Below are 13,992 nucleotides of genomic sequence, written 5' to 3'. Positions count from 1 at the left end.
CCCTGTGATCCCTGCCGAGCGTGCGCAGTGCCTCTCCGGCTGACCCCCAGAGCTGCTGCAGACCCGCGCTGCCATCACAGACACCGCTCCAGGGCCGAGCTTATTCCTGCCAGCCGTGGGTGGGCGCTGGAAACTCCACCGTTTAAAAGTAGACCCAGTATTAATAGCACCATGTGAGGCCCAAGAAATAATTACAGACAAAGCATTTTAGTAACTTCCTAAAGCCTGAACATTTGATCTAAGATCACATTCATGAATTCACCACTTGTTTGTATGGGCTAAATTATACTTTAGTAAACTTTGTGAAATACTTGATGTTCGTTTACTATTCATCTTTTTTAATGGTGAGGGGAAAAAAACAATCTTAAGTTTAACTGAGTTGCCCCTCTCAGCTCTGAACAGTAGCGGCTAAAACCACACCCAACATCAAAACCCTTCCGCTACAGAACTGGCTGGCAATCTTGCCCAGCCTCCATGCAGAAGAAAAGGGTATCACCCTAGCTTTCCAGTCCGTTGGAGAGGATAGACCAAGACCTTCTTTAGGAACCTGCTCAGTACCCCACAAACATTTAAAGTAGTTTACTACTATCAGAATTAATTCTCAGTGCTGTAGGCTGAGCCACTATCCTTGTATTCTGCCCTTAAAACACACTAGAAGGAAACTTGGAACTGGAGAAAATGTAAGAGAATCTACAATCTACTTGTTAGCACATCTTCATGCCATGGTGACTTGATAAGTAGAGATCACAACCCTGGATCTAATACAGGGTGGCCCACTTTTAAAACGACCCATTTCTAACAAAGGTCTCTCTGTTGGAACTGGCAAGAGAGTTAAAAAAAAAAATGCCACCAATAAGGAACACTTTTATTTAACCAGGCATGCAGAGCACTGGAACGGCAGGTCTGGAGACCTTCTTAGCTCTGCTCTACCAACCATGTGAGTATAAATAAGTCAGTGAGTTCTCACTGGTTCTCATACTCTGTCCCTAAAATGACATTAGTCCCTGGCCTCACACTAGCCCACACAGAAGTCCTAGGGAGTAAAGAACACAGTGTGAGCATTGTAAGGTGCTAGGAGCCTCTTGGAGGAAAGACTCCAAATATCTTAAGCAAAATGCTCAGATTATACCCGTTCAGGGTAGGATATTTGCGGAGGAGACTTGAACTACTACAAACTAAAAAATTCTCTTTGAATTCTTACGAGTTTCAGACATAACACTCATCACAGGAGAAAGGGGAAACATAACCTACCCCATGCTCCCATCCATTAGAAGGATCGTGTTGTATATGTGAGAAAATATGAAGAGAAAGAGAATTGTGCTGAAGAACATTGTCATCCACGACCCGTGGTCCTCTCGGAACATTTTTAACCGGAGCAACTGACCTGCAATATGAATATATTAGAGATCAGTGTACATCAAACTCAAAATGTATACATCCTTGCTTTTATTTTAGCGAATCTCTATTATCTTGCTATATTCTCAGGTCTTTGCCATAGGACTGCTGCCTTAAGGGCGAAGCCACTAATGTAATGTCCTTTCTGCTCTTCTGTAAATAACTGTTCATGGACAAAGTCCAAAACAAACCCCGTACCACCCTAGAACCAGTAATGCTGAATGAGAAGTCAGCACAGAGGTCACTCGTAACACTGACGTGAGAACAAGATGAATTAGAACACTCGGACCTGCTATTTCCTATTTCACAAATGTTTTTGGTTCATTTATACTGAAATTACTGAAGGCGAATGGTAAAGATATTGCACAAATTGCATGATTCCTTCTTGCTCCCCTAGACCCATTTCTTCCTGACAGCCCAGATGGTGACATCAGGCAGACCTCACTTACAGGAAGATCCAATTGTTAAAGGCACATGAGAACTTAAAAGGAAAAATAAAGTCTGTCGTCAGAGACAAAGGACTCGGCCTTGCTCTTAGCTGAGACTGTCTGTGCCGCGCAGGCGTGGCCCCAGGTGTGGCCTGGAGGGGCAGAGGTGAGGGCGGGGGGCATGTACCTGCGCTGTGAAGCTTGGTGGGGCCCCAGCAAGCGAGACTTCCCACCCTGATGCCTGCAACTCCAGTTACAAAGATAAATGCTGAAGTGAGAAAGAATGTTAAAATGCAAATATTCAAAGAGGAAAAAATGTGCCAGGATGAATGCTAAAATAAAAATTACTAATGTCAGAATTAGCCCAAAGGAATGCTCCAATCCATGGTAGAGGAAAGAACTGAGAACACTGGTATCCTGGACGGGGAGGAAGATGGGAAACCACGGGAGTGAGAAAAAAGGAGCAGACGTCACCCCGGCCTCTCCTGTGATGGACTGTCACACGTGCCTCCCTTCCTGGAGAAGTGTCTTAGGTGATGCCGAGGAGGCACACACAGGAGCTGCAAGTAACACAGGCAGGCCTAAAATCCTCCAAGAGAATCTCCTCACTAGAGAAAAATTCAATTTTTATTCATGGCGACAAATCTAATATATATATATTTATATTTATACACATATTTATATATAAAACATACATAGAAATACACAGTTCCATCTGGAATTTATCTCTAGGGATAGACAGTAGCTCTCACATAGATTACTGAGCATAGGAAGAAATAATCTTTTAAGATTTAACTCCTGAATTTTCCACTGTTAGCTCACTTATATTAAAACAGCACTTTAGATTGCATTTGGAAACCAGGCTGACAGAAATGTGAGCACAGCTAAAACGTTAAATGGAACAAAGAAAAGGAGATCTGGTTACATCATCTGTTTTCTTGTCCCGTACAAGAGAAGTAAAGGGAAAATCTGAAAGTCAGGGGGAATGTGAATTATAAGTAAAAGAAGAATGTGGAAAACTCGACTGAAGCAAATGATATCAGCCTGCTAAGTTATAACCTTCTAGAATTGCTGACTAATTGAATCAATAATTGCAGAAAGCCAGGAGGTTCTCCACACAATATTATAAAAAGATACTAAGCACAGAATGCTTGAGAATAAAAAAAAACATGTGCCATAATATCTTACAGCAAACTGTACAAAATATTCTTTATTGATTGGACAAATATTTAATGTGTGTTTATGACATGCCAACTATGTTTCTAGGTGCTGGAGAGAGAGCTTTGTGCAAGGCAGTAAGGATACTGAAGTCTGTCATCATTTGGGTATAATGAGAATGTGACCTTATTTTAGACTCATGGGCTACTCTGTGTTGTTGGCCAGCTGCGTCTGGGGAGGTCTCTCCCTGAGGTGAAACCTCAGCCTGGACAGGGGATGGTTCTTGACTCTGATAGAGAATTCTTGAGCAGGGCAGAGGAGTGTAGGTAAGGAAGGAATTCATTAAAGCGAGCGTGGTAGTGGATGGCAGCAGCCCTGCAGGCAGCAGAGAGCAAGGAAGAGCAGAGGCAGCAAAGGGAAGCTCACTGAACTCCTGCTCGGCACAGGGCAGGTCCCCTGCCAACTCCCGTAGCCAGGGTCACCTGGCGTCCTGTGTCTGATTAGTCTGCACAGAGCAGGAACTAAGCCCCCACCATCCCAGGATTTGGGGGAGCCACAGAGCCCTGGATGGAGTGAGATTACATTCTGAGAACTTCCCAAAGGCAAAGACAGGAGATTTGGGGGCAGCCCACTGAAGAGCATGATGGTACAGCTGCAGTCCTGCCCGAGTCACCCAGGCAATGGGAACTTGCAAGCCCAAATCAGAGCTCTCAGTCACCCCTCCCTACTTATTTGGAGAACAGACACAGAGTGAAGACTTGTGCGAAAGTGTGGGAAATAGAATGAAACAGCAAAGTGACAAAGATACTCAGCACCAGAAGAGCTCAGAGACAAAACGCAATAAGTTGAGTGGTGAGAAGGCTTTATTTAAAAAGTACACACTCAAAGAGAGAGGAGTGTGAGCAACCTCAGAGAGGAGGTGTGCTTAAGGGTTTGGGGTTTTATAGGGCCTTTTGGATAGGGGTCAGCATAAGGCAGGATGTATACAGGTGATTCATAATTTCCTTTGAAGTTTTGTCTGTAAGAATAGGGTTACTTAGGTGACTGTGTTGCTCTGGATATTGGCATCCTTTATCAACATAGGTTCATTTGCACTTCAAAGTGTCCTGGTTATAAATTGAGCCCACTTAATTGATTAAGAGGCTGGAAGAAGAAGAAAAACAGCCTACAGATTAAGTTAAAGAATAAGCTGGACCTGTGTCACAGGCCAACTAGACTTTATAATATCATGACCCCTGTCCCATTTCCCCACCCCACTTCACTTGCTCAAGGTTCCCTTTGCATGAAGCCTTTTCAGCTTCAATCCAAGACTTATTTATTTAATTCAGCACTTTATGTGGAAGAACTGTAAAGACCAGCAACCAGAGTTCCTTGAGAATTTAAATGTAAATTTCCTTCTTAACATATGCATATGTGAAAAAAAATCACCAATGTTGTTCTTTAGAAGTCAAATAATAATGCCGGCAATTTCAGAGCACTTTGCAAATAAGACATAGTGAGTTAACTGTACACTGAAATAATACAAAGTTGATAAAAAGAGAAATGTGACAGTACTATCTCTGCTGTCATTGCCAAACTCATTGCCTGGCACTAATTTCAGCCATTACACTCATTAGAACAAAATGGCAGATTAATGCAGCTTGAAATTCACTTGAAATGCACAATAGAAATGCTGCAATTTATTAAGGTCAGAACTGGTGTGACACGAATGTTGAGTCAATCACATTATAAAAATTTCACATAAGCACCTTCAAGGTTAACTCATTGAGTGTCCATCTTAACGCTGGAACAGGGACATGCAGACCGCCAGCAGCAACCTGCTCTCTTCAATCCCATGTGTTCTCATCAAACCAAGAAGCTCAGAATCACCTGACGAGGTCAAACGAAAATGCGCCATGTGTACCCCCCAGTGTAAGCATCCGTGTGGTTTGCCTGGGACAACAGCAACTTGCAACTGTAATCCTGGCACCATGAGGGGCCCCCTTCCTTTAAGTGTGCTGGTTTAGACAACAAATGATATGCCACCTTTCCTACAGGTCACAGAATTCTGAATTTTATAACACTTTCCTTTAGAGAAGTTTCAGGAAATAGCCTAGTAAAAACAGTCCTTGTGGGTCAACAGAAATAAAAAACATCACTTAAGAGGGGTACAGTTCTGACAAGGTCACAGATGGCTTTAATTTTAATCATAGATATATTTGTAAATCTGAGTGTATATTTATTTATTAATAAAATCTCTCTTAAACTGTATAGATGATCACATTTGATATGGAAAATAAATATTAGAACAATAGGATAATCACCGTAGTACTCAAGCCCGTGTGTGAATTGGAGGTGAGGGACGGAGGACACAGGGGTTGACTGCTGTGAATGTTGGTTAAAGTCAACAGAAACGACCTAGAACCACAGAATCTTTCCTAGAAATCCAGTAGGTTTGGGGCCACTAAGATGTCACTAAATTCTAACATGATTAATTTTCCAAAAGCATATTAAAAATATATAATGAGCCCACATGTGTTGTGGAAAATAGAAACAGACAAGTGTACCAGGGAGAATTATGAAGCAAGTACTCGTCTTCCTGGCATTTGCTGTTGTGTTCTCATCAGCAAAAAATGGAATGGATCATTTCCTTCCCACCTCACAGCGAGACTTTTATCCTGAGTTCTGGGCCCATTTGTTCATATGTGATTCTCACAAGGAGGAACAAAACAGTCTCAGAGGAGAAGTGTCTGTGCTTCCAGGCAGAGGCAGGGGCAGCCTTAATCCTGGGCAGCTGTTAAAGCAGGGCACCCAGATAGAGTATGGGCTTCTCACTCAGAGAGAATGCAAAGCACTAGGCCTCCAAGGAGGCAGAACCCCACCTGGGGTTGGGTCAGGGATGCTGGTGATGACTGAAGAAGTATCAAGGGTCACGGCATTGGGAGTCAGCTAAGGGGACAGAGCTGGTCCCAGGGGAATGAGCCGGTAGGACCGCCACCCGCCTCCATTAGGAGCGCAGTGACCTGGGTAGGACCCCAGCCATCTGTCGGGGGAGGTCATCCAGGGATGTGACTGCCAGGTGCCTCCCAAGCTGGACTTGGACAATAAAGACTTCTCACCCCTTCTGTCCTAGGAATGGACGTTTTGCCCACAATTCCCACAGTGGGAGCCATTTTCAAGGATGCAGCCATGAGCAAGCAATGTGTCACTGAGACCATCTGGACAGGATACGTGACTGAGCCCAGTTAAGGCCTCTGTATAAACTCTTAAAATTCTGGCAGGCGGGTGCTGAGATCTGCTCATCTTGGTCTGCGAGCCCCCTTGCTTGTCACAGCTGCGCCCACCAGGCGGCCCGGGCCGCCTCTTCCTCTGATCTCTCCTTGCCCTCCGTGTATGGGCACCGGTTTCAGATTTCCCCTGGGGAGCCCCCAAGCCACTATCTAGATGGCCCCATGGTGCTCAAGAGGCTGCAGAGACCCTCACTCAAGCAGCAGGAGGAGAAGTGGGGACAGGGGAACAGGCTGAAAGGTTTGTTTGCAGGACCCCCGCAAACCTTGGGACTTCTTTAAAGTGCAGTGGTAGAAAAGTCAGTCTGCAAAATCAGCAGCATGATGGTGTCTGCTCGCTCCGGTAAGCAGGAGCTCAGGGCAAGGCGCACGCGGTTTAGAGGCGAGGGCTGCCAGCGCGTCATTGCCCACCGGCCAGGAAACACGGGAGGCCAAATGCAGCGGCACTTCCCCCTTTCGGGCACCTCCTCCCTCCCCTTCCCAATCAGTGGTGACGGTCTGTCCCCCTCAGCCTGCGTCTTGACCATGTCACGCGGGGCCCCACCCGGCATCTCCGGCACAGGCCCTTCCTCCTGCGCCTCGGAACGGAAGGGCCGCCTGCCCGCTGTGCTCCTGGACGTCCCGCTGCCGATGCAGACTCGGGGTACGGACAGGAGCCCCCTGCCCACCCCTCACTCCAGCACACACTGGGCCCCTCTCCCCACCGGCCCTCCCGGCCCTAGGTCCACCCCTACTTGACTGTACTATTTGTCATTTCAAATTAACACGCGACCTGCTTCCTTCTTGATTTTCTTGCTTTTTTTCCTGCACACCTTCCAGTTCAATCAACAGCCACATTGTCTGAGGACTTCCGTCCACACGGTTCCCCCACATCTTGGTGCTGAAGACTCTTGTCTCCTGATGAGAGTATTATAACAACCGAACTGGCCTTCCCCACTCCGTGCAGCCTTTTCCACCTCAATCCACCATCCTCACAGCCGGTCGATCCAACTGAAGCACAGGTGTGTCCCATCATCCCTTCACTTAAAATCCTTCGGGGATCACTACACCCTGACAGAGTAACACTCCAGCACCCTAACTTAGAGAAGACACTGTGGCTCTGACCCAAGCTGACTCTGTTCGGTTCCATCAGCACCCAACAGATTCCAGTTTCCACGTTCAAGCTGAACCCTCGCATGGGACCCTCCTTCCTATCTCTCGGCTGACTCCTGTGTTTCCTGAGGGCCTTGAACTGCAGGTTAGAGACGACTTCCTCTAGGAGGGGGTCTTCAGTGTTAAATATTTCATATATAGGAGTAATAGTCAGAAAGAGATGAAAGGACAGACTCTCTCAGGAGGCAGTAAGTTCCCGTCAAGTTCCCATCCACACAGACAAGAAGGAACGGCCAGATACAGTTGAAAGGGTTGGATTACATTATTTTTATGATCCATTCAACTCTAGGATTGTAGGACATATTTTGTCACTAAGGGATTAGCTCAAAGCCTGTTAACTCAAAAGAGTTTTAGTTTTTTAAAAAATCCTTACCTATTCCACTCCTAGGAATTTACCCTAAGAATGCAGGAGCCCAGTTTGAAAAAGACATATGCACCCCTATGTTTATTGCAACACTATTTACAATAGCCAAGGAATGGCAGCAACCTAAGTGTCCATCAGTAGATGAATGGTACAGAAGATGTGGTGCATATACACAATGGAATATTACTCAGCCATAAGAAGAAAACAGATCCTACCATTTGTAACAACATGGATGGAGCTGGAGGGTATTATGCTCAGTGAAATAAGCCAGGTAGAGAAGGACAAGTACCAAATGATTTCACTCATCTGTGGAGTATAAGAACAAAGAAAAACTTGAAGGAGCAAAACAGCAGCAGAATCACAGAACCCACGAATAGACTAATAGGTACCAAAGGGAAATGGACTGGGGAGGATGGGTGGAAAGGGAGGGATAAGGGGGGGGGTAAGGAGAAAGAGGCCTTACGATTAGCATGTATAGTGCGGGGGGAGGGGCACGGGGAGGGCTGTGCAACACAGAGAAGACAAGTAGTGATTCTACAGCATCTTACTACGCTGATGGACAGCGACTGCAATGGGGTGTGTGTGGGGGGACTTGGTGATGGAGGGAGTCTAGTAACCATAATGTTGCTCAAGTAATTGTACATTAACAATACCAAAATAAATAAATAAAAAGGAATAAGAAGGAAAAAAAAAAAAAAGAAGTAAGGACAAACCGGAAACACACCAATCCATCAAAGCCTGAAATCCACTGTCTATCTGCCAGAAGAAAACATAATTTTCCCTAGGGAAGATGATGTCAGCATGAGCCTCCACAGTTCTTCACATATTATCTCTGATATTCAAGTTTTTAAAAATAGGCACTTAAGGAAACAAGATAAAGTACTGGAAATGATGAAAGAATATAGATAACATAAATAGACTCTCTGATGATAAAAATACGCGAGTTCTAAGACTTAGGAGTCAAAATAAATATAATTTATATGTTCAAGAAAATAGATGAAGAGAGTATGAATTTTACCAGAGAACTGGGATCTATTTTTAAAAATCAACTGGAAAATCTGTAACTGAAAAATAATAACTAAAATTAATAACCAATAGATATACCTCCCAGTACATACATACATACATACTCATGATTCCACTTTTACAAGTTTCTAGAAAGCACAGATACGTGCTTTCTAAGCAGAACATGGTCACCTAGAGGTGTGTAGGAATGAGAAAGGGATCACAGAAGCCCATGTAGACACTTCCATCTAGTGTGATGGCTTCACACACACATACAAAACCGTACACTTAAATACATGCCATATACCAATTATAACTCCCTAAAGTTGTTTTAAAGTAAAACAACAATAATATCTATGAAAAAATCCACATGGGGAGGGACTGAGGGCTCCAGCCAGCAGCTAACATGGCCTGCCAAGCACCTTAGAGGGTCGTCTGGGGGGAGAAGTTCCAGGGAAGCCCTCCCGTGACTGCAGCCTGGCGACACACTGACAACTGACCACCGTCTCCTGAGGGAGCCCAACGCACGACCAACCAGGCTGCTCCCACATTTCTGACCCAGAAGAACTGTTGTGAGATCACAAATATTTGTCATTGTTCTAAACCTCTGAATTTGGGGACAGTTGTTACACACCAATAAATAACTTCAGGCTCTATAATTATTCTGAAAGCTAATAGGAGTCTCTTGAGAATGTGAAACATGGAAAAAACAAAATCTAATGTGGTTTTGTGAGGAAAGATCTGGAGCCACAAAACAGGTGTAATATTCAGAATGTAAAATGCTTACTTTACCTTAATAAAATGTTGGACATTTTGATGGCAAAGCAAAAGAACCTTTGCAAAAATAACCTTCCTAGCATGAAAGCCTGGGAATAACAGAATCATTTCAAAGGGCAGCCTCTGTGTAGGAAATGTCATTAATTAATGCTATTTTCTTTTAATCTCTACTATAATTCACAGAATGTGTCATGGTTTTTACCATATTTTATATCCTCTTAGTCAGAGTTGTGATTCCATGTTACCAATAAGATAATAGATGTACAGGAGTTATTTTAGACGGGCAGTGTCCATGCGAACCGAGTGAACACGGGGCTTTGTGACGCAGGTGTGGGGGCTCGGTCATCCACAGGCACACAGGCAACGTGCTTCCGAGTTTAAATCTACTGAGATGTATAACTAACCTCAGATAATGAAAGAATAAACTCACAAAACAATTCAGAACCACTCCACTCTCTGGACAGCCAACTGACTGCATTTATAGAAGATAAAGATATGCAACCAATTGGAATTCACAGGAAGTACCATTTTTATTTGAAACCTGACTATTTTCTTTCACTCTTATTTAACAGACACTTGTATATACGGTCATTTAGGTTGTGTTACAAGTGTTTTATTAAGGAGTAACTTAGGTAGCTAGAATCTAGTATTTAATATTTATATAGTACAAATTGCTTCCCCATCCTGAACATCACAGCTGTATCTTACTGTGACTTAATCACTGGTGAATATTACTGACTTTTTTTCTGTATATGAGGACATGAAAAATCTGTGGTTCCAATATGGGTGTATTTCTCAATACTTTCAATTCAAAGAACTGTCTGTCCTCGGTGCAGTTATGTGACTACACAAAATAAAATCGACTATTTTTATAGTACACTAACTTGAAATTATGACAGAAAAATCATCCTACGAAGTTTTTATTTAATCAAGTATGCAAACCAGCAAATTCAGAGAGATTCGTAGGAAGACATTTCCAAATATAGTTTTATAGGAATCAGCCTGTTGTACAGTTTTGGGAAGAGCTATCTGTCAGTGCCTCAGGGAAGTAATAACTTCTGAGGCGCTGGTGGTGGGCAATATTGTTATTGCGGTAGGCTAGATGCTACTGTGGTTTATCATTAACGGGTAAGATAAAACAGCGACACCCATTCGGGAGCACATCAGGATCACTGTCACATTTGTGAAATGGCCAGTGTGTGACCATTTGTGTGACCAGGTGCCACTCTAATTTACACATCAAATACATGAAAAAAATCATTTTTAGGTAGCTACTAAATAAAGGACAATTCCTTTTATTAAATATATTGGGATAAATCCATTATAAGTGGGCAGCATTTTTTCTAATCATCAGATGATCCTAAAAGGATTAACACTGTCAGGGGAAATGTCTATTCCCTAGTCCAGGCCATTCCCTTCCAGCAGAGAATGCTCCCCAGCTAGATCCCTGCTAACCTCTTTCTACTTAAAGGGGAGAAGTAACTTATTCAATAATTTGGGAAGAAGAAAATTGTCTCCAGAGACCAAGCGTCTCCTGCAGAGCACCCCAAATGGGTCTGGCTCCTCCGGGAAGGCATGTCTGTGCATATTGGGCATGTCTGTGCATATTGCCTGGGATGGGGAAGCCTACTTAATTCTGAGCTTAGGAATCAGCTCAGGAAAACCTGAAAGCAAGGTGGCTTTCAGACCGACTGGAACATAGTACGACGACAATGCCGTACCAACATAAATTCACCAAACCCATCGCTGTATTGCAATGCCTTTGCCTTACAAAATCGCACATTCGAGTTATTCCGTATCATTAAACCCAAAGCACAAATAACACCCAGATTTGCTTGCACGTTAATTCAGATCCAGCAGCAGCCCTGTTTTCCATCACAACAGGAAGTCATCTGGGATGTCTTATTTTCTAATCTCTCCTTGAGTTCAAACAAAAAATCAGAAATAATGGGAATTCAAATCAATCTTTACAGACAAGTTACTGATATGATCTCTGACTTTGAATCCCTTCCTCTTAAGACAACCCGCTGCACGCACACTGCCTTCCAATACCAAAGGAAAGCAGAGCTCAGACCAGCTGAGAGAAACCAGAGTCTGTGAGATGCGTTTGATTCACTGGTTAAATCCGACAAAAAGACCCTTCACTGCACTTTGTTCTGGTCCTGCTGACAAGAGGTGCTCTAGTGTGGCCGATCTGGAGAGAGGAAGATTTAGGACTAAGGAGTTCAGGAAGAAGGTCACCTTGAGAGCACAAGATGGGCACCTGGGAGACCCGGCATAGAGAGGACAGCAGCCAGGCAGAGGCGGAGGCAGAGAAGCAGCCAATGTGGACAGAGCAGTGAACCGAGGACATCCACCGAGCAAAAGGGTCGAGCTCATTTATTCAACAAGTACTTGCTGAGCGCTCTCTGTGCAGAGCCTGACCTTAATTCTTGTTGTGAATTTAAAAAAAACATTCCTTCCCTCAAGGAACTTGACATTTAACTGGGGAGATGGGTTACACAGAAACACAAGGTAACATTAAAACAAATGCAATGAAAAAACAATTGAGTTTCAGAGAAATTTAACACATGAGAACAGAGAGAGTGGAAAAAACAAAACTTTTAACTGGCTCTTTGTCTCTGTCAAGGTCTTTCCCATAATTCACTCAAACGTCACAGTAAGCATGAGGTGTGACCGCCCCCATTCTGCAGATGGGAAAGTACAGGCTCAGAGAGAGTCGTGATTTGTCCAAGGTCACGTGGCTAGTAAGTCAGATACCCAGGCTCTAAATCTCACTATACCAAACTCCAAAACTTCCTCTTTCCACCAAGCAATGTTTTTTATATGTGTATTATGTTAAATATATATAAATGCACTGAAAAATGAGCAAAATGCATTAATCCATTCATCTATAAAATATCTATTAAATATCTTCTGAGCACATGCAGGTGCTGGAGGAAAATGATCAGAAAGAAAATACTGTGTTTACATTTTTGAAGCTTCTAGGCTAGATAGATAAACCAATAAATATAAATAATGCAGAGCACAGTAAGAAAAGTGCCACAGAAAATCCCAGAAATGCTGTAGGGTTCAAATGAGGAATGATGACATTATTTCAAGAGAATCAATAAAGGCATTATTAAATATGAGATGGAAAGATGGGCAGGTTCATTATAACTGGAGCCAAAGAGTCCAGTTGTGGAGGACATTATGAGTAAAGGTGTAGAGATGGAAAGTGGGATGTAGATTGAAGGCTAACAAAAAACAATAATGCAAGTGGCATGTAAGATGCAGGGGGCAGCCCACAGGAGCGACGGCAGACAGGTGGCTTAGGGCCAGGCTGTGAAGACTGTGAGTATCTGGCTGAATGCTGTTCTTAATTTTGAACGCAATGAATAATTAGGTCTCCAAGCAGAGAAGAGGCACTCCCTAAATTATGCTTTAGAATATTAATTTACACAAAGCTGTCAGAACTGGCACAATGGCAGGAAGAATGGAAAACAACAACAGCAAGAGAAGCTAAGACCTTTAAGGGATAAAATCCATACCATTGGGTAACTGGCAGAGAAGTCAGAGAAAGGCTTCGGTGTTTCAAACTCAGGAAACTAGGAAACCGTAAAGGCAGTAGGAGAAAAGGGGGCACTGGGGAGCTTGGCTGCTGAGGTGGGGATGCTGAGCAGGGCAGGGGGTCACAGATTGAACCTGGGGTTCCTATAAAATACCAGAATCCAGCAGGGCTATGAGAGATGGAAATATTTTGAGTGATGCTGGACACAGAGCTATAAGCTTGCCTGCATCAGTCCAGTGAATTCTTGAGAGTAAATGAGGTCACCAGGAAGAGCACCAAGTGAGGAGAGAGGGGAATGGAGGGGCGGCTAGAGACACACGCGGCGGGTTTTGAATTATGGAAGCACTTCCTCATGCGGTTGGCTTAACACTTGTAGGAAACTGGAAGTTTAAGAACCACACAGAAGTCCCCCGAAAACAGAGTGATACAGTAGATAATGTTCATCAGGAAATCGAAGAAGAAAATGTCAAGGAGAGGACAGTGAATGGTATCAAACTGTACAGAGACACGAGAATGCCCCCAGGTGTGTGGGTGGTCGCTGAGCCCGAAGGGAGCATGTCCAGAAGCCTGGGGAGCATGCAGAGGGGCTGCAGGGCTGGTCAGGTGACAGGCGTGGGACCCGGCAGAAGGGGCAGAGCCAGGGGAGCGAGACCCACTGGGAGCATTGTACCAAGCCAGCATCAGTTCATTCTCAAAAAAGAAAGGAAAGGAAATGTGAAGAAAAGGCCTAGAGCCCAGAAAGCATTCATCTTGAAAAATAAAATCCAGAGTAGCTTCTAATTAACTAATGAACTCCGCAGTGATGCAAAGCTGTCTGAGAGGATTAACACGGCGCCATGACCTTTGGTTTAGGCAGTGACTGATTCTCGGGTGAGGCTGGCCCTGAAAAACTTTGCT

General features: G+C 43.9%; 1 protein-coding gene across 5 annotated transcripts in view; it reads right to left on the bottom strand.

Annotated features, from left to right (window-relative positions):
* The window catches only part of TMEM117 (transmembrane protein 117), a 393,659-nt gene that overhangs the window by 298,467 nt on the left and 81,200 nt on the right, over positions 1-13,992 (bottom strand). For 4 of the 5 annotated variants that reach the window (XM_036889401.2, XM_036889402.2, XM_057491441.1 and 1 more), the window contains one exon: positions 1,252-1,384. The exons of the other annotated variant lie outside the window; for it this stretch is intronic. In XM_036889401.2, the coding sequence (XP_036745296.2) occupies positions 1,252-1,384 (133 nt within the window). The remainder of the gene's footprint in view (positions 1-1,251; positions 1,385-13,992) is intronic. 5 annotated transcript variants of the gene reach the window in all.

Source organism: Manis pentadactyla, chromosome 14 (assembly GCF_030020395.1).
Source record: "Manis pentadactyla isolate mManPen7 chromosome 14, mManPen7.hap1, whole genome shotgun sequence".
In the NCBI taxonomy this organism is placed as follows: Eukaryota; Metazoa; Chordata; class Mammalia; order Pholidota; family Manidae; genus Manis; species Manis pentadactyla.
The sequence above is the reverse complement of the archived record's forward strand: the minus strand, read 5'-3'. Positions and strand labels throughout refer to the sequence as shown.